Raw genomic sequence first — 26,038 nt, 5'->3', positions numbered from 1 at the left:
CGACTGGAGAGACAGACTGGAGGAGATGTGAGGGAATGGGGTCGGTAGAGCATGTAGTCGGACGAGAAGAAGAGAGGAGCCTGGAGACTTCTTCTTCTGTGATGGGATCAAATACGGAGAGTGAGCCAGGGAAGATGCAGGGAGGGATGGGAGTCATTGCACTTGGTGTCTGGGAGCGGATTTCCTCATGGATATTGTCTATTTTCTCTATAAAGTGGGAGGCCAGGTCATCAGCACAAATGTCTGTGATAGGGGCTTGAGCTTTTGGCCTGAGGAGGGAGTGAAAGGTGTCAAAGTTTCTTGGGGTTGTTGGATAGTGAGGAGATCAGAGTGGTGAAGTAGGTCTGTTTGGCGATGTGAAGGGCAGAGTAATAGGTTTTTAACATAAATTTGAAGTGTATGAAGTCTTCTGGTGTGCGAGTTTTTCTCCATAAGCGTTCAGCACTCCTAGAGCATCGCTGGAGAAATCGGGTTTGTGATGTGAGCCAGGGCTGTTTTACTCTGTGTTTGGAGGTTCTGAGGGTGAGGGGAGCTACTTGCTCAAGGGTACTTCTAAGAGTGTCATTGTAGTGATGTACCGCCAGATCAGGACAGGAAAAAGAAGAGATTGGGGACAGTGATGAGTGTAAGCAGTTTGAAAGTGTTTGAGGGTTAATGGCTTGTAGATTTCTGACTGAATGGTAGGTAGGAGGGTGCTGGGGTGAGCAATGATTTGTGAGCATGAAGGAGAGAATGTTGTGGTCAGAGAGGGGAAGCGGTGAGTTATTTAGGTAGCAGATTGAACAAAGACCAGGTCAAGGGTGCTACCATCCTTGTGTGCAGGGCCGGCCTCAGCACCCGGTGTACCCGGGCAAATGCCGGGGCCCTGGCGAGGCAGGGGGGCCCATTCTGGGCTGGCGTTAGGGACAGGCAGCTGCCTAGGGCCCCCGCTCCCCAGGGGCACCCAGCTAGTGGCACATCACGCAGCTGCTATGGGGCCTCTGTGAGGCAGGGGGGCTTGCCTGTCGCCAGCGCCAACTCCCCCACCGCTGCATTGAACTATACCGACGTCTGCCGGTAAAGTTCAAAGCAAATGATGGAGGAGAGAACATCACCTGACGCTCCCTCTCCCATCATTCTCTACTCTGCCTCTGCGGGTGTGCGATGATGTCATCGCACACTCACTGTGTGTCAGGCAGTGCAGCCGCCGGGACCGGAGCAGGGAGCAGCGCGGGCACGTTGAGAGGTGAGGAGTGTTTTTTTTTTTTGTAACTATAACAGTGAATACTGGACTATGGGGCCATTCTTGGGGGTAGGGGGTCTGTGCTATATACTACATGGCTGTGTTATATACTATGTGGGCTGTGCTATATACTATATGGGCTGTTATATGCTACGTGGGCTGTGCTATATACTACATGGCTGTTTTATATACTACGTGGGCCGTGTTATATACTACGTGGCTGTGCTACATACTATATGGGCTGTTATATGCTGCGTGGGCTGTGCTATATACTACATGGCTGTTCTATATACTACGTGGGCCATGTTATATACTATGTGGCTGTGCTTTATACTATATGGGCTGTTATATGCTACGTGGACTGTGCTATATACTACATGGCTGTTCTATATACTACGTGGGCCGTGTTAAATACTATGTGGCTGTGCTATATACTATATGGGCTGTTATATGCTGCGTGGGCTGTGCTATATACTACATGGGCCGTGTTATATACTATGTGGCTGTGCTATATACTATATGGGCTGTTATATGCTGCGCGGGATGTGCTATATACTACATGGCTGTTCTATATACCACGTGGGCCGTGTTATATACTATGTGGCTGTGCTATATACTATATGGGCTGTTATATGCTACGTGGGCTGTGCTATATACTATGTGGCTGTGTTATATGATACGTGGGCTGTTATATTCTACATGGCTGTGTTATATGCTACGTGGCTGTGTTATATACTACATGGGCTGTGTTATATAGTATGTGGGCTGTGTTATATACTACATGGCTGTGTTATATGCGATCATGAATCGTGGTATGTGTTAAAGGGGGGACCCACTGAGACTCTTTCGCCCGGGGCCCTCAAAAACCTGGAGCCGGCCCTGCTTGTGTGTCTCAGAGCTTGAGAGCTGTGAGAGGCCGAGCGAAGTGGTTAGTGATAGAAGCTGGGATGCAGATGTAGAAGTGGGGCTGTTTATGGGGATGTTGAAGTCTCCCAGGATAAGGGTTGGAAGTTCTGAGGACATGAAGTACGGCAGCCAGGCAGAGAAATGGTCCAGGAAGTGGGTGAGCCTGGGGGCCGGTATATGACCGCTACTCTAAGGGAGAGGGGACGGAGGAGCCTGATGGTGTGGACCTCAAAAGAAGGGAATGAGAGTGATGGAGTTGGTGGGATGACCTGGAAGGTGCATTGTGGGGAGAGGAGTATGCCGACTTCACCACCAGGTCTGTTTGTGGGTCTCGGGGAATGGGAGAATTGTAGGCCACCATGGGAAATGGCAGCAGGGGAGACAGTGTCAGAGTCCTGGATCCAGGTTTCAGTGAGGGCCAATAGATTTAGAGAGTTGTTCAGAAAATAGTTGTGCAGGAAAGGAAGCTTGTTACATACAGACCGTGAATTCCAAAGGGCACAATTAAAAGAAGGAGATGAGGGAGTGCAAGAAATATTAATAAGGTTAGAATGGTTTTGATGTGAGGTAGGGTAGGGGTTGAGGTTGGTGGATGGTGGACCGGGTTGGGGGAGATGTCCCATGAAATCAGTAGGAGTAGGAAGATAAAAAGTAAGAAGTTTTTGGAATTGTAAGAAGTTTTTTTGTGCAGTGTGTTTTGTCAAGATGGACTGAGGTTTTTCAGGAAGGTGAGAAGTGCATGGGAGCTGTACATGGGAGAGGGAAGTATAGAGGGGCTGATGTATATGAGTTGTGATGGAGGGGGGATTGGGCGGTGGATGTGGATTGCAAGGGAGCATAGGAGGATAGGAATAAAGCACATGGATAGAAGGGAGAGCAGAGTGTGGGTTACCTGACTCCTGCCCTGACTGACTGCCATGGAATAACTGCTATAACTTGATGCTTAGCTAATGCGATGCTTTGCTGAATGCGTGCGACCCCACACATGCGTGCACCCCTAAGAATGAATCTAAATTTATAGGCCCCCAGTGCAGGGAGAGGATAGCGGGATTATGGGAGCTGGTTAGTTATAAATTAGGGACAGCTGCTCAACACATCTTGGTGTGGATAGATGATCAAAGATGCAGTCCTGATAACATCTCTATACTAACACCTCTTCTGTGATAAGCATCTACAGAGACTCCCCCCCCCTGGAGCTACAACAGTGAGTACTGAAAACCATGTAACTGATGATGACTTCTAGCACAGGAGTTGAATGACATGAAATTACCATTCAGGGTGCTTGCTGACACACAAGATCATAGCAAAATACAGAGACATTCAGGATCCAGGGAGAGCTGGGGATATTCACTGCATACCATTCAGGGTGCTTGCTGACACACAGAAAATCATAGCAAAATACAGAGACATTCAGGATCCAGGGAGAGCTGGGGATATTCACTGCATACCATTCAGGGTGCTTGCTGACACACAGAAAATCATAGCAAAATAATGTCATGAATAATAGCCATGAGTAGTCACATGGATCCCACCGCCGCCACAGATATGTCATGGATAACAGCCGGGGGTGTCACGTAAAGCCCACCACTGTTACCACTTTGTCACAGATGACACCGGTCGAATCACACAGATCCCACTGATGCCACCAGTTTGTCAGGGAGTTGTATATGGAGATGGCTGCTCCTAGTATGCACCTGTTCACATTAGCTTGGAGGTGCCAGTCAGTCTTTTGTCACCAGTTTGTCAAGGGGCACAACTCCGCTGCCTCCAATCGTCAGGACAATTACGCAATTTAGTGATGAATGATTGACGAGACCACGGCTGCTTCCACTACTAGGCCAGTTATTTGGAAACTCGCAGTGAGCTTATGGTGTATACACCTCTGATTCCAACTCATGGAATATAGCTATATACCCCAGTACGGTCACTGCCAACTCTACAAAAACAAAATAACTACTACCATAGCTGCCACCACCAATCGTTTATACAGGCAGATTGAACATCTGTTACAGGTAGCGTATGGCTTCAGGGGTGCGGTTTACAGAGCAAAAGGAACAGAGCAATTACATTTAATATATTTAGTCCAGAAAGATAGGCAGTGTTTATAAAAAAATACAAGATGAGGCAAAATGGGAAAAAATAATACGATATATTCAATTTCATAAAATAAAAAGGAATAACAAAAGAAAAATTACTAAACCTGATGTCACAGAAATGGCTCAGAGCTTAGCTGAGGGAGGTGGCCCTTAGGAAAAAATGGGCCAGGAGGTGTGTGAGGGGAGGGAAGGATCGGGCCGGGAGGTGTGTGAGGGAAGGATTGGGCTGGGAGGTGTGTGAGGGAGGGAGGGATCGGCCAGGAGGTGTTTGAGGGAGGGGAAGGATCGGGCTGGGAGGTGTGTGAAGGGAGGGAAGGGTCAGGCTGGGAGGTGTGTGAGGGGATGGAAGGATCAGGCTGGGAGGTGTGTGAGGGGAAGGAAGGATTGGGCCGGGAGGTGTGTGATGGAGGGAGGGATCAGCCGGGAGGTGTGTGAGGGGAGGGAAAGATCAGGCTGGGACATGTGTGAGAGGAAGGATCGGCCAGGAGATGTATGAGAGGATGAAAGGATTGGGCCGGGAGGTGTGTGAGGGAGGGTGGGATCGGCTGGGAGGTGTGTGAGGGGAGGGAAGGATCGGGCCGGGAGGTGTGTGAGGGAAGGATTGGGCGGGAGGTGTGTGAGGCAGGAAGGTATCGGCCAGGAGGTGTGTGAGGGGAGGGAAGGATCAGGCTGGGAGGTGTGTGAGGGGATGAAAGGATCAGCCAGGAGGTGTGTGAGAGGATGGAAGGATCGTCCAGGAGGTGTGTGAGGGGATGGTAGGATCGGCCGGGAGATGTGTGAGGGGAGCGAAGGAGCGGGCCAGGAGGTGTGTGAGGGAGGGATCAGGCTGGGAGGTGGGATTAGGCTGGGAGGTGTGTGAGGGGATGGAAGGATCAGGCTGGGAGGTGTGTGAGGGGAAGGAAGGATTGGGCCGGGAGGTATGTGATGGAGGGAGGGATCAGCCGGGAGGTGTGTGAGGGGAGGGAAAGATCAGGCTGGGACATGTGTGAGAAGGATTGGGCTGGAAGGTGTGTGAGGGGATGGAAGGATCGGCCAGGAGGTGTGTGAGAGGATGAAAGGATTGGGCCGGGAGGTGTGTGAGCGAGAGAGGGATCGGCTGGGAGGTGTGTGAGGGGAGGGAAGGATCGGGCCGGGAGGTGTGTGAGGGGAGGGAAGGATCGGGCCGGGAGGTGTGTGAGGGAAGGGAAGGGTCGGGCAGGGAGGTGTGTGAGGGAAGGGAAGGATTTGGCGGGAGGTGTGTGAGGGAGGGAGGGATCGGCCAGGAGGTGTGTGAGGGGAGGGAAGGATCAGGCTGGGAGGAGTGTGAGGGGATGGAAGGATCGGCCAGGAGGTGTGTGAAGGGATGGAAGGATCGTCCAGGAGGTGTGTGAGGGGATGGTAGGATCGGCCGAGAGGTGTTTGAGGGAGGGAGGGATCAGGCTGGGAGGTGGGATTAGGCTGGGAGGTGTGTGAGGGGGGGGGGAGGATCGGCTGGGAGGTGTGTGAGGGGAGGGAAGGAGCAGGCCGGGAGGTGTTTGAGGGAGGGATCAGGCTGGGAGGTGTGTGAGGGGAGGGAAGGATCGGGCTGGAAGATGTGTGAGAGGATGGAAGGATCGGCCAGGTGGTGGGTGAGGGGATGGAAGGATCGGCCGGGAGGTGTGTGAGGGGAGGGAAGGATCGGGTTGGGAGGTGTGTGAGGGAGGGTGGGATCGGCTGGGAGGTGTGTGAGGGGAGGGAAGGAGCGGGCCGGGAGGTGTTTGAGGGAGGGAGGGATCAGGCTGGGAGGTGGGATTAGGCTGGGAGGTGTGTGAGGGAGGGAAGGATCGGCCGGGAGGTGTGAGGGAGGGAGGGATCAGGCTGGGAGGTGTGTGAGGGGAGGGAAGGATCGGGCTGGAAGATGTGTGAGGGGATGGATCGGCCAGGGGTTGGGTGAGGGGATGGAAGGATCGGCCGGGAGGTGTGTGAGGGGAGGGAAGGATCGGGCTGGGAGGTGTGTGAGGGAGGGAGGGATTAGGCTGGGAGGGAGGGATCGGGCTGGGAGGTGTTTGAGGGGAGGGAAGGATCGGGCTGGAAGGTGTGTGAGGGCAGGGAAGGATCAGGCTGGGAGGTGTGTGAGGGGAGGGAAGGATCGGCCGGGAAGTGTGTGAGGGAGGGAGGGATCAGGCTGGGAGGTGTTTGAGGGGAGGGAAGGATCAGGCTGGAATGTGTGTGAGGGAGGGATCTGGCTGGGAGGTGTTTGAGGGGAGGGAAGGATCGGGCTGGAAGTTGTGTGAGGGGAGGGAAGTATCAGGCTGGGAGGTGTGTGAGGTGATGGAAGGATTGGGCTGGGAGGTGTGTGATGGAAGGAGGGATCAGCCAGGAGGTGTGTGAGGGGGGGGGGAGGATCGGGCCCAGAGGTGTGTGAGGGGGGGAAGGATCGGGCCCAGAGGTGTGTGAGGGGAGGGAAGGATTGGGCTTGCGGGCGTGTTTTCAAGAGATCAGAAGAGTCTGGCAGCGGCTTTCTGCTCTGGCCCTGTTGAAAACACATGACTGTTCAGCCAAGTGCGTGCGTGTATGTAAAGGGAGTAAGGAATCTTCAGGTTAGAAAAGATGTGAAGTGGTCAAACATTTTGCAGTCTATGATTTGGAGGAATGATCTAGAGAAGGCAGAATCAAAATTTGAGAAGACACATCACCATAGTCATGAAGGACTCTGTACCAGAGTTATGACCATCATGGAAGTCTGGTGGGGGGTCAATGCAAATTTGGGAATGTAGAGTTGTTGTGTTTCTCTAGAATCCTAGTATCATAGATAGATATCAGCACATGTGAAGAACATTCTACAGAACGCTATTAATCTCTAAACAGGTGAGTCACGCAAATCAAAACTGCTGGTGTTCAAGAAACAATAGACCCATCAGACCAAGTCCTAGGAATTCACTGAACTCTGGATGTGTTTACAAAAACCAATGGAAAAAATATATATATAGATTTTTTGCAAAATTGGAAGCTAACCTCACCCCACTGCCTCAAAAAAGCAAGTTGCAGAAAGTGGAATTTAGATGTACACTGCTCAAAATAATAAAGGGAACACTTAACCTTCGTCCGGCTGAGTAGGTACAATTGTAACTATTCCGTTTTAAAATTGCAATAACTTTTTTTTTCGAAAAGCCGTAGAGGGCTGAAATTTCGTTACATCTCTGCAGTTTTGGTCCAGAATATATTGGCCAAATTTCAATAAAATATATATGAGGGTACAATTGTACCTCTGCAGCCTGTTAACGTTGTAAAATTATGCAGCCTGACGAAGGTTAGACAACAGAATATAACTCCAAGTAAATCAAACTTCTGTGAAATCAAACTGTCCACTTAGGAAGCGACACTGATTGATAATCAATTTCACATGTCGTTGTGCAAATGGAATAGACAACAGATGGAAATTATTGGCAATTATCAAGACACCCTCAATAAAGGAGTGGTTCTGCAGGTGGGGACCACAGACCACATCTCAGCACCAATGCTTTCTGGCTGATGTTTTGGTCACTTTTGAATGTTGGTTTTCTTTCACACTTGTGGTAGCATGAGACGAACTCTACAACCCACACAAGTGGCTCAGGTAGCACAGCTCATCCAGGATGGCACATCAATGCGACCTTTAGCAAGAAGGTTTGCTGTGTCTGTCAGCGTAGTGTCCAGAGGCTGGAGGCGCTACCAGAAGATAGGCCAGTACACCAGAAGATTTGGAGGGGGCTGTAGGAGGGAAACAACCCAGCAGCAGGACCGCTACCTCAGCCTTTGTGCAAGGAGGAACAGTAGGAGCACTGCCAGAGCCCTGCAAAATGACCTCCAGCAGGCCACAAATGTGCATGTGTCTGCACAAACGGTTAGAAACCGACTCCATGAGGATGGTCTGAGTGCCCGACGTCCACAGATGCTGGTTGTCCTCACAGTTCAACACCATGCAGGACATTTGCCACAGAACACCAGGATTGGCAAATTCACCACTGGCACCCTGTGCTCTTCATAAATGAAAGCAGGTTCACACTGAGCACATATGACAGACGTGACAGAGTCTGGAGACGCCGTGGAGAGCGATTTGCTGCCTGCAAAATCCTTCAGCATAACCGGTTTGGCAGTGGGTCAGTAATGGTGTGGGGTGGCATTTCTTTGGAGGGCCGCACAGCCCTCCATGTGCTCACCAGAGGTAGCCTGACTACCATTAGGTACCGAGATGAGATCTTCAGACCCCTTGTGAGACCATATGCTGGTGCAGTTGGCCCTGGGTTCCTCCTAATGCAGGACAATGCCAGACCTCATGTGGCTGGAGTGTGTCAGCAGTTCCTGCAAGATGAAGGCATTGAAGCTATGGACTGGTCCGCCCGTTCCCCAGACCTGAATCTGATTGAACACATCTGGGACATCATGTCTCTTTCCACCAACGTCACATTGCACCACAGACTGTCCAGGAGTTGGCGGATGCTTTAGTCCAGGGCTGGGAGGAGATCCCTCAGGAGACCATCCGCCGCCTCATCAGGAGCATGCCCAAGCGTTGTAGGGAGGTCATGCAGGCACGTAGTGGCCACACACAATACTGAGCATCTTTTCCTTGTCTTGAGGCATTTCCACTGAAGTTGGATCAGCCTGTAATTTGATTTACTACTTTGATTTTGAGCATCATTCCTACTCCAGACCTCCATGGGATATTAGTTGTGATTTACATTGATCATTTTTATGTTTTATTCTTCTCAACGAATTGCATTATAGGATGAATAAAGATTTACAACTGGAATATTTAATTCAGTGATATCTAGGATGTGTTATTTGAGTATTCTCTTTATTTCTTTGAGCAGTGGTTTTCAATTGGAACGGCCAACCATCTAAGGAGTACCGGGGCTCCTGACAGCAGAAGTCAAGAGAGATAAGGGTCAGATAAGTCAGATTTCACTTGCCTGAGGGTACCGTCACACAGTGGCATTTTGATCGCTACGACGGCACGATTTGTGACGTTCCAGCGATATATCCGTGACGTTCCAGCGATCTCGCTGTGTCTGACACGCTCCTGCGATCAGGGACCCCGCTGAGAATCGTACATCGTAGCAGATCGTTTGAAACTTTCTTTCGTCGTCTAGTGTCCCGCTGTGGTGGCATGATCGCATGGTGTAACAAAGGTGTGCACGATATTGTATACGATGTGCGCATAGTAACCAACGGCTTCTACATCGCACATACGTCATGAAATTATCGCTCCAGCGTCGTACATTGCAAAGTGTGACAGCAGTCTACGACGCTGGAGCGATATTGTTACGATGCTGGAGCGTCACGGATCGTGCCGTCGTAGCGATCAAAATGCCACTGTGTGACTGTACCCTTAGTCTTTTGGAGATAAACCATCGCCTCTCCACTCTTTCTAATGAGAAAACGTTGTGTTCCCCTATACACATGAGCGCTAGGCAAACTGCTCAAGTTTTCAACAGAGAGAGAGCAGAAAGTCGCTGCCAGGTATCTCTGGCAGCGATTTATCTCCCTATAAACCAAATTCTGTTGGGGGAGACTCAGGAGGCCTCCAAGCTCATCAGATAGTCAGACGTTTTTTCTTGTCGAATCAGATCCTCCTTTTGTTATTAGGATTGAGGCGTTATTCCACGTTCTGTCTTCTGGGGCGCACCGCTCCCCTGCCTACCAGGCTTTCTGCTAGCCGGAGGAACCGTGTGCTCCTGGCCAGAACTTTGCTTTCTTCCATGCTGCCTGCAGTATTGGTGAAGATCAGGTGCACTGGCTAGATCTGGCTAGCTCCAGAGCAAAGAGCCTGTAAGCGCTCCACTTCTAGACCAGCCGCCACTGATAGACCCCAGAGGTGGCCGATAATCTAGGAAGCAAGCATTACACAATAAAATTGACATTTTTTTAAAATAATACGTAAATTGCAAAGTTGCTCATTTTAACGTGCACATTACACAAAAACAATGCAAAAAAACAAACCAAACACTTTATCCAAAATGTGAACTTGTCTCGTGGCCCTAAAGGCTGCTGGCTCCAGGTCCTGCTCATTCTGCATTCATGGGGATAAGGATTTAGACTCATCATTGATGTCATGGTTCTTGTGTGTCGCATGCAGCAAATTCCCTTCACCTGTCTGTCCTCATTCCTCCATTCTCCCCGGTGTATGTTCATCAGTCACACCATCGCTGTGCTCTCTGACACTTATATCCTCCCCAGTGGTTACACGCTGTCAGCGCCCCCAAGTCCCATGGCTGCCATCAGTCCTTCCTGTGTCCTCAGTCACAGCTGGCTGCTGGCTGTCACCTTGTGTATCTCCCAGCGGAGCCCTGATCTCATCCTGTGTGTGTATGGGAATGTGCATAGGAGACATCAGAGTCTACCATTACATGCACATATGCATATACTATGGGGTACAGTATATATCCATCAGCCCACTAATCAGCACTGACGTTTCTGTACAGTTATAGTAATAACATACCTGGAGCGTCTAGTAATAAAAGGGATTGCCTTATTTAAAAAAAAAAACATTTTCATGCACCCTATTAGGGAATTAACAGAGGGGGTCCTCTGTTCAGGATCCCCATTTCTTGGCCTGAGTGGTTACATAGAGCTTCTCTCACTCTGGAGAACCCGTCCTGGCCTATGTTTCTTATGTGGTGTACTTAATTATTTGTACCAAATGTCCAACTGGGGATCTGTATGTGGGGGAGACAGGGCAGAAACTGAGAACAAGAATGAACTCCCACAGCCATACAATAAGAGAAAAAAGAATGGATCTACCTGTGGCAATACATTTCTGTCTCCCTGATCATAGCATCATGGACATGAAATTACTTGTGTTAAAAGGTAACTTCAAATCTCAGAGACAGAAGGGTCTGGGAATATAAACTGATGATGACCTTTGACACACTCAGTGCAGGAATGAATGTGTCGCATGGATTTATGTCTTTGCCCCTCAGACCATGTGGGGTCATCATAACAGAACAAGACCCCAATCAGGGAACAAGAAAACATTCACACTCCTTATCTATGAACTGCGCCAATATTTATGGACATACAGTAACTGTTTATAATGGTAGTTCTGCTTCACGTCGCCGGTCTTACCTATGGCATTTTTCTGTGATGTGATGTGCATAAATATGTGATTCTTCAGATTTTGTATTAGTCTATGCCTGATGAAGAGACCCGAGTACTCTCAATTCTAAATATACTTAAATATGAATGGGCACTGTGTAATGCCTCCTTTCACCAGTGGGGGCACTGCAGGGAAATTCAACACATTGCCATGTTTCCCCATAGATCCCAGATAGAGAATACTTTATGATCAGCTTCTCTTAAAGGGACCTTATAGTGATTTCTCTAAGTGGCCCATCCCCTACATCCTGGTCATGAGCAAAACACGAGAGAGAGCTGTCGTCTGAACATCCACTTGGCCCACAGCGATTTCTCTGAATGTCCCATAGACATGCACATGGGGTATGGCCCAGTATGAGGGAACAGACTGGGAAAGACTCCGTTTTTACATTTGCAGGATGAATTAAAGCGGCATGAGGGCACAAGAGCCTCAAGCTATGAAATCCTGATAGATTTATGCTATGATGTATGGTACCCGAGGTGTTTGTCTTTTACTTTTCATGATGAATAACGCAACATATTTTCTTTAAGTTATTGTAAATGTGCAGTATGTGTATAAAATATTTTTACTGTGTGTGATGTATGCAGTATGTATGATACTGTGCATGTCTGATAATGCACAAAGGCAGTATACAGATACATGGATGATCTGAGACGTGTGGTTATATTTCTGGTGTGCAGGATCAGATTAGATGTATACGGTATAATTATGGGATCCTGAACATATAAGAGATATTGAATGTGATTATACATACAGTATATGTTAAAGAATCAATGTGCATTGTATGTATATCCTTGTGTGTGTATGTGTACATGTACATTATGTATGTCTGCACATAGGCATTATTATGTATGTGTATACGTTCATTGTTAGGTGTGTGTGTGTATATGTATCTACAGTGGGGCAAAAAAGTATTTAGTCAGTCAGCAATAGTGCAAGTTCCACCACTTAAAAAGATGAGAGGCGTCTGTAATTTACATCATAGGTAGACCTCAACTATAGGAGACAAACTGAGAAAAAAAAATCCAGAAAATCACATTGTCTGTTTTTTTTAACAATTTATTTGCATATTATGGTGGAAAATAAGTATTTGGTCAGAAACAAAATTTCATCTCAATACTTTGTAATATATCCTTTGTTGGCAATGACAGAGGTCAAACGTTTTCTGTAAGTCTTCACAAGGTTGCCACACACTGTTGTTGGTATGTTGGCCCATTCTTCCATGCAGATCTCCTCTAGAGCAGTGATGTTTTTGGCTTTTCGCTTGGCAACACGGACTTTCAACTCCCTCCAAAGGTTTTCTATAGGGTTGAGATCTGGAGACTGGCTAGGCCACTCCAGGACCTTGAAATGCTTCTTACGAAGCCACTCCTTCGTTGCCCTGGCGGTGTGCTTTGGATCATTGTCATGTTGAAAGACCCAGCCACGTTTCATCTTCAATGCCCTTGCTGATGGAAGGAGGTTTGCACTCAAAATCTCACGATACATGGCCCCATTCATTCTTTCATGTACCCGGATCAGTCGTCCTGGCCCCTTTGCAGAGAAACAGCCCCAAAGCATGATGTTTCCACCACCATGCTTTACAGTAGGTATGGTGTTTGATGGATGCAACTCAGTGTTCTTTTTCCTCCAAACACAACAAGTTGTGTTTCTACCAAACAGTTCCAGTTTGGTTTCATCAGACCATAGGACATTCTCCCAAAACTCCTCTGGATCATCCAAATGCTCTCTAGCAAGCTTCAGACGGGCCCGGACATGTACTGGCTTAAGCAGTGGGACACGTCTGGCACTGCAGGATCTGAGTCCATGGTGGCGTAGTGTGTTACTTATGGTAGGCCTTGTTACATTGGTCCCAGCTCTCTGCAGTTCATTCACTAGGTCCCCCCGCGTGGTTCTGGGATTTTTGCTCACCGTTCTTGTGATCATTCTGACCCCACGGGGTGGGATTTTGCGTGGAGCCCCAGATCGAGGGAGATTATCAGTGGTCTTGTATGTCTTCCATTTTCTAATTATTGCTCCCACTGTTGATTTCTTCACTCCAAGCTGGTTGGCTATTGCAGATTCAGTCTTCCCAGCCTGGTGCAGGGTTACAATTTTGTTTCTGGTGTCCTTTGACAGCTCTTTGGTCTTCACCATAGTGGAGTTTGGAGTCAGACTGTTTGAGGGTGTGCACAGGTGTCTTTTTATACTGATAACAAGTTTAAACAGGTGCCATTACTACAGGTAATGAGTGGAGGAAAGAGGAGACTCTTAAAGAAGAAGTTACAGGTCTGTGAGAGCCAGAAATCTTGATTGTTTGTTTCTGACCAAATACTTATTTTCCACCATAATATGCAAATAAATTGTTAAAAAAACAGACAATGTGATTTTCTGGATTTTTTTTCTCAGTTTGTCTCCCATAGTTGAGGTCTACCTATGATGTAAATTACAGACGCCTCTCATCTTTTTAAGTGGTGGAACTTGCACTATTGCTGACTGACTAAATACTTTTTTGCCCCACTGTATGTGCATTGTTCTGTATTTATGTTCACAGGCATTGTTCTCTGTGTATTGTTATGTAACTGTATGTGCATTGTTCTGTATATGATGTACATGAGCATTGTTATGTGTGTGTGTGTAAACAGTGCCTTGCGAAAGTATTTAGCCCCCTGAAACTTTTCAACCTTTTCCCATATATCATGCTTCAAACATAAAGATACCAAATGTAAATTTTTGGTGAAGAATCAACAACAAGTTGAACACAATTGTGAAGTTGAACGAAATTTATTGGTTATTTTAAATTTTTGTGGAAATTCAAAAACTGAAAAGTTGGGCGTGCAACATTATTCGGCCCCTTTACTTTCAGTGCAGCAAACTGACTCCAGAAGTTCATTGTGGATCTCTGAATGATCCAGTGTTGTCCTAAATGCCTAATGATGATAAATATAATCCACCTGTGTGTAATCAAGTCTCCGTGTAAATGCACCTGCTCTGTGATAGTCTCAGGGTTCTGTTTGAAGCATAGAGAGCATCATGAAGACCAAGGAACACAACAGGCAGGTCCGTGATACTGTTGTGGAGAAGTTTAAAGCCAAATTTGGATACAAAATGATTTCCAAAACTTTAAACATCCCAAGGAGCACTGTGCAAGCGATCATATAGAAATGGAAGGAGTATCATACCACTGCAAATCTACCAAGACCTGGCCGTCCCTCTAAACTTTCATCTCAAACAAGGAGAAGACTGATCAGAGAAGCAGCCAAGAGGCCCATGAAAACTCTGGATGACCTGCAGAGATCTACAGCTGAGGTGGGACAGTCTGTCCATAGGACAACAATCAGTCGTACACTGCACAAATCTGGCCTTTATGGAAGAGTAGCAAGAAGAAAGCCATTTCTCAAAGATATCCATAAAAAGTGTTGTTTAAAGTTTGCAACAAGCCACCTGGGAGACACCAAACATGTGGAAGAAGGTGCTCTGGTCAGATGAAACCAAAATCAAACTTTTTGGCAACAATATGTTTGGCGTAAAGGCAACACAGCTCATCACCCTGAACACACCATCCCCACTGTCAAACATGGTGGTGGCAGCATCATGGATTGGGCCTGCTTTTCTTCAACAGGGACAGGGAAGATGGTAAAATTAATAGGAAGATGATGGAGCCAAATACAGGACCATTCTTGAAGAAAACCTGTTGGAGTCTGCAAAAGACCTGAGACTGGGACGGAGATTTGTCTTCCAACAAGACAATGATCCCAAACATAAAGCAAAATCTACAATGGAATGGTTCACAAATAAACGTATCCAGGTGTTAGAATGGCCAAGTCACAGTCCAGACCTCAATCCAATGGAGAATCTGTGGAAAGAGCTGAAAACTGCTGTTCACAAACGATCTCCATCAAACCTCACTGAGCTCGAGCTGTTAGCCGAGGAAGAATGGGCGAGAATTTCAGTCTCTCGATGTACAAAACTGATAGAGACAGACCCCAAGTGACTTGTAATCGCAGCAAAAGGTGGCGCAACAAAGTAATAAGATAAAGGGGCCGAATAATATTGCACGCCCCACTTTTCAATCTTTGAGTTTCCACAAAAATTTAAAATAACCAATAAATTTTGTTCAACTTCACAATTGTGTTCCACTTGTTGTTGATTCTTCACCAAATATTTACATTTGGTATCTTTATGTTTGAAGCATCATATGTGGGAAAAGGTTGAAAAGTTCCAGGGGGCCGAATACTTTCGCAAGGCACTGTATATCTATCTATATGTGCATTGTTCTATTGTTATGTACGCAGGCATTGTTCTGTATGCGTATTGTTACGTATGTATATGTGCATTGTTCTGTATGTGTATTGTTATTTGTATGTGCATTGTTATGTATAGGTATATATATGGACATTATGTTATGTATCTATATGTACATGGGCAATGTTATATATGTGTGTATTGTTATGTATGTATATGTGCATTGTTCTGTTTGTGTATTGTTATGTATGTCTAGGTGCATTGTTCTGTATTTATGTATACAGGCATTGTTCTGTATGTGTGCATTGTTATGTATGTATATGCGCATTGTTCTGTATTTATGTATCCGAGCATTGTTCTTTATGTGTGTATTGCTATGTATGTATATGTGCATTTTTCTGTATTTATGTATCCGGGCATTGTTCTTTATATGTGTATTGTTATGTATGTCTATGTGCATTGTTCTGTATTTATGTATCCGGGCATTGTTCTTTATGTGTGTATTGTCATGTATGTGCATTGTTCTGTATTTATGTATTTGGGCATTGTTCTTTATGTGTGTATTGTTATGTATCTCTGCATTGTTCTGTATTTATGTACACAGGCATTTTTCTTTATGTGTGTATTGTCATGTATCTGTGCATTGTTCTGTATTTATGTATCTGGGCATTGTTCTTTATGTGTGTATTGCTATGTATCTGTGCATTGTTCTGTATTTATGTACACAGGCATTGTTCTTTATGTGTGTATTGTCATGTACCTGTGCATTGTTCTGTATTTATGTATGTCTATGTGCATTGTTCTTTATGTGTGTATTGTTATGTATGTATCTGTACATTGTTCTGTATTTATGTATCCTGGCATTGTTCTTTATGTGTGTATTGTTATGTATCTGTGCATTGTTCTGTATTTATGTATCCGGGCATTGTTCTGTATGTGTGTATTGTCATGTATCTGTACATTGTTCTGTATTTATGTATCCGGGCATTGTTCTTTATGTGTGTATTGTTATGTATCTGTGCATTGTTCTGTATTTATGTATCCGGGCATTGTTCTTTATGTGTGTATTGTTATGTATGTCTATGTGCATTGTTCTTTATGTGTGTATTGTCATGTATCTGTACATTGTTCTGTATTTATGTATCCGGGCATTGTTCTTTATGTGTGTATTGTTATGTATCTGTGCATTGTTCTGTATTTATGTATCCGGGCATTGTTCTTTATGTGTGTATTGTTATGTATGTCTATGTGCATTGTTCTTTATGTGTGTATTGTTATGTATCTGTACATTGTTATGTATCTGTACATTGTTCTGTATTTATGTATCCGGGCATTGTTCTGTATGTGTGTATTGTCATGTATCTGTACATTGTTCTGTATTTATGTATGCAGGCATTGTTCTTTGTGTGTATTGCTATGTATGTATATGTGCATTGTTCTGTATTTATGTATCCGGGCATTGTTCTTTATGTGTGTATTGTCATGTATCTGTGCATTGTTCTGTATTAATGTATCTGGGCATTGTTCTTTATGTGTGTATTGTTATGTATCTGTGCATGGTTCTGTATTTATGTACACAGGCATTGTTAGGTGTGTGTACACACATGTGCATTATTTTGTGGTCCCTCTCATGTAATGGGCTGTTTTTCTAGATCACAGCACTCTCTGTCCATCACACCTCTGCCTTCCTGGCCTGCCTCTCTAGCTCCTGCCTCTCCTCCCCGTCCACTGTCTTTCTCTCTCCTGTCATTCTGCCCCTCTTCCCCATGTCCTTCCCCTTCACATTGGCGGTGTCCTCTGTCGCCCTCCCCTTCACCATCTCTCTCCACCCTCCCATTCTCTCTGCACTCCCCCGTGCTCCCAGGCCTCCAGCATTCCTCAGTGTCTGGCCCTGGCTGGCCCTCTGCCCAGGATGGGTGGGGGGACACGCCTTTATCCCCACATGGCACTGGTTGGGTGACCCTCCCTCTGCCAGATTCCCTGAGGAGGAGAGGGGGTATGTTGCATCTCATAGGGGGATCCTACACCCCTCACCGTCAGGAAGCCACACGTGGCATTTGGGATTGACACTGCACCCAGGCGCACAAATGTGTTTAACCCCCTGCATGCCTGTGTTGGGTTAATGGTGCGATGTGCTGCAGATTAGTGCCAGGCCTGAGTGTATGACTGTATATACAGACTGTATGCATATTGTTCTAATCGCCTTCTCCTCTCCGCGCAGGACGGCGGGGGGCGCTCTGGCTGTAGCCATTGACCATGCACTCACTGGACGAGCCCCTGGACCTGAAGCTGAGCATCTCTAAGCTGCGGGCAGCACGAGAGAAGAGAGACCGCAATGGGGGTAACACTAAGAAAATACCTGTGCACCACGAGCTGATGATACGGGACGATGGAACAACTGTCATCACCCCTATCTGCCCCTCACCCCCTCCAGGTAACGTTTTGTATTTCCCATTGGACCCCCTTTTAATTTTTGCTTAAAGCCCTCCGTTGCCCCCTCTGTACCCAGATTGTGCCGTCCTTCTGATCCTTCTCCAATGTCGTGCTTTCCTACTTTACAGGGTTCCTGCCTCGTTTTCGGGAGGGAGACAGCCCCCCATTCTGTACTCCACCAATCGTGGACCTCAGTCTGTCTCCCCTGTCTGGTATGGACTCCCCCAGCCGGGCATCTCTGTCCCCAGAAAGGGTGACTGGTGGAGACACTCCATTGGTAAGTCTTCTCCGCCAACGCTAATCACAGATGTCCATTGTAATATTATGTTATACCTGCCCCCACCAGTAGGTGGCAGAGTCAGACCCCTGTGCCTATATGTTATATAAGGAGGACGGACGTATCTAGGCCAGAGCTCTTCTGCCTTTTTCTACTCTGGGGAAATGCAGATTTCTTCTGGAAATGACCCTCGGCTCCATCCATTTCCTTCTCATCTAAAATATCTTGTGTTCCCTAGGACACTCCATCACTGCGCTGCAGGGGTGATATGGCTCCCAGCCCGTTCCAGTTTTTCCTGCCTCTCAGCTCTGGTCTACAGCTACCCCCATCCATGTTCCTGACCCCACCTAAGGAGAAGCGTCTGTCCCTGGAGTACACAGAACAAAAACAGCTGGTGTGTCAGTGGGCAAAGGTAATATAACACTAAATTCATTGCAGAGATTTATCAAAAAGTGTAGCCTCAACATGCCCCCTTGTGGTCGGGCAAATAAAATCCACATGCAGCACAATATGGCGCTCCTAGATAGATAGGAGTTTTCTACAGAGTTGTAAGCCCATAATATGTAAAATGTGTCTTCAGCAAAGCAGCCATAGAGTCCCAATTCACCAAAGCCTGCGCTCTCCTCTCTTCACCAATCCCTGTATCAGGAAAGAAAATGAGAGTCCCCGATAGTGAAGTATGGTCCCTTTCTATCAGAGTACTCACAGCACAGGCTTTTTTTTTAACCAAATATCATTGTCTATAAAACAGGAGTAGCCTTGTCTCTCCTCTAAAAAAACCCCTCAAGTTTCACCTTTTTGGCTTCTTCTGGGGCATGGAAGAAGCCCCAGAAGAAGCCTGTTAGGGATGACAGATGGATGTCAGGCAAATCCACCCGCTGTCACCAGTTGTTAAGTATAACAGATCCCACCGCGGTCACCACTTCGTCACAGATGACATCGGCGAGGTCACGCAGATCTCACCGCTGCCACCGGTTTGTCAGGGGAACACAACTCCGCTGCCTCCAATCGTCGGGACAATTATGCGATTAACTGACGAGTGATGGACGAAGCCGTGTCAGCTTCAACTACTAGGCCGATTATTGGGGAACTCACAGTGAGCATATGGTATATAGACCTCCAATTCTAACGCATGGAATATATACCCCGGCACGGTCACTGCCAACTCTGTAATAACATTATAAAGGCCGGCTGGATGCCCGTTGCAGGTAGCGTATGGCTTCAGGGGTGCGCTTTACAGAGCAAGAGGAACAGAGCTATTACATTTTATATATTTAGTCCAGAAAGTTAAGCAGTGTTTATAAAAAATATACAAAGATGATACATTATGGGAACAAAACACTACGATATATGCAATTACATAAAATAAGAACTAATAATGAAAATAAAATTAATAAACCTTATGTCACAGAAATGGCTCAGAGGGAAGGACTCCGAATGGGAACATAGAAAACCCTCACAGCAAACTATGACTCCAGAATGAACAAAGACGAGACCCAAACTTTCATTTTTATTAGCTCAATGCTATTCCCACATACCGCTCCTTGATGAGCTCATGTGGGGGCTGGTTGTGGGATATACTAGGTCTTTTAGAATTTTATGATATCCCCAGGATATCGTCACCCCTGGAGGTCCTAGGCAGCAGATATTGTTGTCATGTTTAACCTTTATATTGAGATGAAACATGGCCAGGATGACATCATCCATCGGACTGTTATTAAGTTGGAGGGGTTACAATGGCCGTACAGTGATGTGATACTTCGAAAATATATCTCCCATAAATATTGTATTGATGCAAACCCAAATATTCATCATTGACCACTGGCAACAGCTGGGCTGCAAGAAGAGGATCAGAGGAAGCAGCTTATGCCTCTGTAGAAACAAATCCCCATTCTGGTATCTGGTTCCCAGAGCAGATCTTCCTGTTTTAATTACCTGGTCACTTTGATCAGAGGAAGCTAATGCCGCTGCGTACAGGAATCTCAGCCGTGGGGCCTTCTTACTAGGAAATCTCCCTGCGGTAATTACCTGGCTACTGCAGGGGGTTGCTACTTCGATGGAAATGAAGGTGTTAGCTCTCTATCTCGCTTCCCCTGTTATAATTACTTTTTCTCATTTCCCCATATGTTCAATGTGAGGGTGATAAGTCTTCTTCTCTGGAGATGTCTTTATGGATCCTAATTTTTCTTTAATTTTGTTCTCTATGACAAAGCTGGTGATTCTGCTACTGTATTTGACCCCGCGTCAACATAGCAGCTCTTCCTCTTCTGCTTTCTGTTGACAGGGCATCACTGTCAATGTCAATCTGATTGACAACTGCCTCCCCGCAGTGAGGCAGCAGGGAGCCAGCTGTCAATCAGCATGACATCAGCAGTAACGTGCGCCTCGTCAACAGAGCAGAGCGAAAGAGAAGACGCTGCTCTGTCAGCAGAAGCCGCAGAATCGCCGGCAGCAGCGGTTTGTGACTTCTCTGAGTCAGCAGAGATCAGCGCCGGGCACATCAGGCAGGGAGTTGGCACCTACCTGTTAGTTTTTTAGCCTCATAGGAAAAAATAAGCAAAGTCCCGGATAATCCCTTTAACATTTTGAGAAGTTACAATTTCCCCCATACACATGTACGCTCGACTTGGATGAACGTGCATGTGGCAGGGAAGAAAGCTGCAGCCAGAGATGTCACCACTGAAGACAAAAAGATCGGGCATTTAAATTCTGACCGCCTAACGCTTCTCGTCCCCCGACACCATCTGTCGGGGAAAAGTAGTGAGACCCCTATATATCTGGTATCCAGCGACGTCCAGCAATGCTCCCTCCCTTATCAGAAGCTAGGGTGCCAATGGCCTTACAACCCTCACACCCGCCCCAAGATGGGTGACCGGAGGGTAATGTGCACGGGGCCTATCCCGGTGCATGACACTATCGCGGCAAGGTTGGCAGGTCGTAACGTCGTCGGCACCGATGCGGAAGTGAGCGACTATGGATGTCGTGAGTCCTGCAATACCAGACACAACCCGCGGACAGATGTGGCGCTATTTCTTATAGTTACACATATTAGATGAGTGGTATATGTGTATATATCTATGTTCATTATATACTGCAGTACCAGAGTCCAGCCAGCAGGAGGCAAAGTGTCACCTAGGGAAATCAATTTACTCTTCTCTAAGATCCAGCCCATTGGTCACAAACCCTTATTACAGGCCGTCGGTATCAGGTCGGTGGCAGAGGGCCGATTCTCAGCACCACCGCCGATCAGCTGATACAAGGGACCGCCGCGTCCGCTCCGTTGGCACAGCCGTATGTTTTGCAGCAGTTCAGTCCCTTTACGGTGAAGACTAAGCTGCAATACCAAACACAGCCACTGCTAAATGTGGGGCGCTGTAACCTACGAGGGTGACATGCGCTCACCCCTTAAATCAGCTGATTGACGGCGGTTCCAAGGATCAGACCCCGCGCTGATCTCATATTGATGATATTTTCTAGTCCTGGTAATCCCATTATTTTGCAAAAATCAGGGAACTTTTCTGTTTGCGAATAACGTGTTTTATGGGAGGAAGAGCAGAAATCTGTCAGCCGGTGACCGGCCGCCCCCCCACTCGCTCATTTCTCAGCGCTCAGTTTCACCTTTGACCTCTGACTTTTTCAGTGCAACCGCCTGTTCGAGTTATTGCAAGAGTTGGTGGATCACGTTAATGATTTCCATGTGAAGCCAGAAAAAGATGCCGGATATTGCTGCCACTGGGAGGGATGTGCCCGCCGGGGACGAGGCTTCAATGCCAGGTGAGGCCCAACTTGCTAATCTGTGGGGGCCGACCGCTGGGACCCTCCCGAAATCGGCACAACCGGGATTTTATTTTCCCGATGGGGCTCAAAGACACCGCAGGTTGGATGCCCGACCACCGCTGCTGAAAAAGCCGAGCGCAGCTCCGTAGGAAGTGAATGCAGCAGCAGTCAGGCACGTGCACTGACGCTCTATTCTAACAAGGATAAAGGTTCCCCCGCTCTGTCGATCGATTGAGACCCCCAAGTCAGCAACCCCTTTAAATAGATCTCATAGACCTGATGACACTGGTGTACAGACTTTGAAAATCCACTTTAGACCTAATATACACATTTTGATATTAATGAAAAATGTTCATTTAAACATTAGAAGTGATTAGATAGAAGTGATAAAGCGGAGATTACACATGCACCAAGGGATTTTAGGACCCCCCCCTTTCAGGATCGGCGAGGGTCTCAGCAGTAGGACCCCCTGTCTATATTCGGTGCCATTGATTTGCAGCCTCTAGGTGTAAATCGTAAGGTTTCCATTCACTGACAGCAAAGTAAGTGATAGGTATGGACCAAGGAACCCACAACGCCCCCTGCAGGAACTATTGTGAATTTCAACTCTCCAGCTGTGGTGAAGGTGGTCAGGGCATGCTGGGAGTTGTAGTTCCAACAACTGGCAGACTGCTACTAATATACATCTGATGCCTCCTGTACCCGCAGGTATAAGATGCTGATTCACATCCGCACCCACACTAACGAGAGGCCGCATTGCTGCCCGACTTGTCACAAAAGCTTCTCACGGCTGGAAAACCTGAAGATCCACAACCGATCACACACAGGTACGTGTAACAGCAGCCCCCTGTCCGGGGCCGGGGGGCTCTTCTGACGAGGGCCGGTGGGCGACATGCATGGCACGCAGGCCAATATCATCATTGGGCTTGTTCAGATGAGCGCTTTTTTTCTTCTTTCATGAATAGAATCGCAGCGTGCACTCGTCTAATGGTATGTAGAGAAAAGATGGATGCCATACAGACACAGGAGGGTCTCTATCTCTGAGACGGGGGCTTCCACTGTCATCACTTTATAGCAGGGGGAAAGGGATATTTATATTTTCTTTAATATTTTTGAACTTTTTTTTGTCCCATTGCGATAATGTGAGCACTCATAAAATACGCTGCGCCGCGTTTGTATTGCGGTGTATTATTATTATTATTATTATCCCTGCCACCTATTGGTGCTTCAGGCGGGACGGACTAGGTGCAGTGGGTGACAGCCGTTTTCTAGGCCCCTTGTCACCTCCTCGGGACCCCCAGATGTGTTTCTGTGGCAGATCAGGAATCTTCCTCCCTCTCTCTAATCTCCTGGTTTTAGCTACCTGCCGTTCGGGGCACCGCCTGTGTGTAATATTTGGGTGGAGTTCCCCTTTAATATCATACCTATCCTTCTTCTTTGGATTTAGGGGGCACCCTGACAACGTGGGGTGTATTTTCCTGCCATTATTTTTTTTTTTTTCTTTGCTTGACACCATTTTTCTTTCGACAGGTGAAAAACCTTACATGTGTCCCTACGAGGGCTGCAACAAGCGCTACTCCAACTCCAGCGACCGCTTCAAGCACACGCGCACCCACTACGTGGACAAGCCCTACTACTGCAAGATGCCCGGGTGTCAGAAACGCTACACGGACCCCAGCTCTCTACGGAAACACATCAAGGCGCACGGCCACTTCATCTCCCATCAGCAACGCCAGTTATTGAAGATACACCAGCCACCCAAATTACCAGCGTCCGGGGACGGCAGCTACGCCAGCGGTGCCCAACTCATTATTCCCAACCCAGCAGCCATCTTTGGCAGTCAGACCCTGCCCATCCCTTTGGCACCGGGACCTTTAGACCTGAGCTCGCTGGCGTGCAGCGGTGTAGCGTCTGCTCTGGCGGGGTTACCAAACCCCATGTTGACACTTGCAGGGTCCCCTCTCAACTTGGCCAAGGGCTCCCTGCTGTCCCAGGCTTACTCCGCGGCGGGGCTCGGATTGCCTTTAGTCTCTCTGATTGCAGCAGGGAAATCGGAAAATGAAAAACGACCTAAGAGTCAAAGGTCAGACAGCGGTGAAAGGACTGAAGGGTCAAAAATGAGGCCTAGTTCAGCAGATGCACTGTCTCTGCTACCCAGCGGGGTCTTAGATCTCTCGCCTGGCATGGCCTCAGATTCTCTACTGCCAGGATGGGTGGTCATCCCTCCGGGGTCCTTGTTACTGAAACCAGCAGTGGTCAACTGAGAAGGCCGTGCCCCTGTAACTTTCCACCTGTGCCCACCAAACCTACGCACACAACAGGGGCTCCTCCTCTGCCGAAAAAAGCGTGACCCACTTACATTCCCAGCCCGGTGGTCCCGGCGGACGTCCGGCACAAGCGCTGATACAGAGAACGTGCATTTTTCAGCCTCTGCGCTGAAGTCCGACTGGATCTGTATAATTTTTGCTTTTTTTTTTTGTTCCCCTTTGTGTGTCTATAAATGGGCAAAGATGGATGGACGGCAAACACTGAACAGTAAAGACAACTTCCCCCGGGGACGTAGAACGAAGCACTTTGTCAGAGGCCAAGGTGAAGTTACTTTTGTTTCTCAGAATTCACGAGAGAAGGTTTTTATTTTTTACGCCTTCCGAGAAAAGCAATAATAAAGGAGATGCTCGGGAGCGGAGCGGACTCTGCGAAACGACAAGAGAGGAGCGTGGGGGAGTCTGCGAAACGGCCGCTCTCGCATCCACCCTCCGATTCTCTGCGCACTCGTCGCCGGCTCGATGGCGGCTTCTCACATGCTCCATCCTCATTCCAGAACTGTTCCCCTCTCGGACTTGTATCGTCCCGGTCTCTCTTATATCACATTCCGCTCATTTCTTTTTTTTTTTTTTGACACGTACCTATGCACTAACTTGCTCTCTGCACTTTCTCCACGCCGCACCATTTCTTTATCACAAACCAGTTGCTCCCCATCAATAGTTATCCTGTGACAACGCATTCAGGCGCAATGAATGCCGCTTCTCTTCCGCTTGTCCTCAGAGCGCGCAGAAAATTTTTCGCTTTAAGACAAAAAAAAACAACGGTCAAATCCCCATATATCCGGCATTTATCAGTGAGCGAGGAGGAGGATGGTTCTCCGCAGGCTCCGCCATCGACGGAGCCGAACAAGCTATTTTATAGACTGCGAGTGGTGTGTGAGTTCGATGCTCTGCTGCTATCTCTTGGGTCCCCTAGTTCACGATTTGGGGTTCGGGTTGAAGTCGTCTGATTTCCAAATGATAGAAAATTCTGCATTAATAGAGGCCTAACGCGTCCCATCGGCTCACTGATTTTAATGAGCACTGTGTAATGCTTCATTTTACCTGTGGTGGCGCTGCAGAGAAAATTGAACACTGGCCGCCAGGATCTCCCCTGATCGCTGGAGATCCCAGCGTGATTTACCGTCACCAATTTATTATTTAGAGGACCCTTCCAGTAAATAGGGATTGTGCACAAATCCTTTAAGGAAAAAAAGAGGTTGTCAAAATATTACAAAAACAGGACCGATTTCATTTGAAATCAGCGCCACCCCCTGGGCACAGGTCATGTCAGGTATTGCAGCTTCGCTTTATCAAATAGGACTGAGCTGCAATACCACAAACAACCTCGGGGCAAAGGAGGTGCTGTTTTTGGAGTAAAGTAGCCATCTTTTTGATCCTTTTAATGATTGGAAAGGCTACTGGATTACTAAACTAAGGTTTAATATGTGAGAGGGATCCTTTTTGGGTAAAATTAAGTAAAAAAAAAAGGTAAAATAATAACATAATTGTCATCGTCACCCCCTAATGGTCGGTCTGGAAGCCGAACTTAGAGCCTCATATGAAACCCGCGGTCAGTCCGGGCATTGCTGTACTTATACGGACCGTATGAGATTAGAAAAACATGGCCGTTTTCTCCCAGGAAGAGCGCCCCCTTTTGCCTTTAGGCTGGGTCTGGTATTGCAGCTCTGTGATTCTTGCTGTACT

General features: G+C 47.3%; 1 protein-coding gene across 3 annotated transcripts in view; it reads left to right on the top strand.

The window, feature by feature from the left end:
- The window catches only part of GLIS2 (GLIS family zinc finger 2), a 38,025-nt gene extending 12,911 nt beyond the window's left edge, over positions 1–25,114 (top strand). For 2 of the 3 annotated variants that reach the window (XM_069734467.1, XM_069734466.1), the window contains 6 exons: positions 17,763–17,975; positions 18,103–18,251; positions 18,490–18,663; positions 21,892–22,025; positions 22,737–22,855; positions 23,559–25,114. In XM_069734467.1, the coding sequence (XP_069590568.1) occupies positions 17,798–17,975; positions 18,103–18,251; positions 18,490–18,663; positions 21,892–22,025; positions 22,737–22,855; positions 23,559–24,292 (1,488 nt within the window). In that variant the 5' untranslated portion in view covers positions 17,763–17,797 and the 3' untranslated portion in view covers positions 24,293–25,114. Of the gene's footprint in view, positions 1–17,390; positions 17,538–17,762; positions 17,976–18,102; positions 18,252–18,489; positions 18,664–21,891; positions 22,026–22,736; positions 22,856–23,558 lie in introns of those variants that run through there. The other variant, XM_069734468.1, reaches the window with a different exon arrangement.
- The last annotated feature ends 924 nt before the right edge of the window (positions 25,115–26,038 follow it).

The sequence above is a fragment of the Ranitomeya imitator genome, chromosome 7 (genome assembly GCF_032444005.1).
Source record: "Ranitomeya imitator isolate aRanImi1 chromosome 7, aRanImi1.pri, whole genome shotgun sequence".
NCBI lineage: Eukaryota > Metazoa > Chordata > Amphibia > Anura > Dendrobatidae > Ranitomeya > Ranitomeya imitator.
This window is presented reverse-complemented; position numbering and strand designations above follow the sequence as displayed.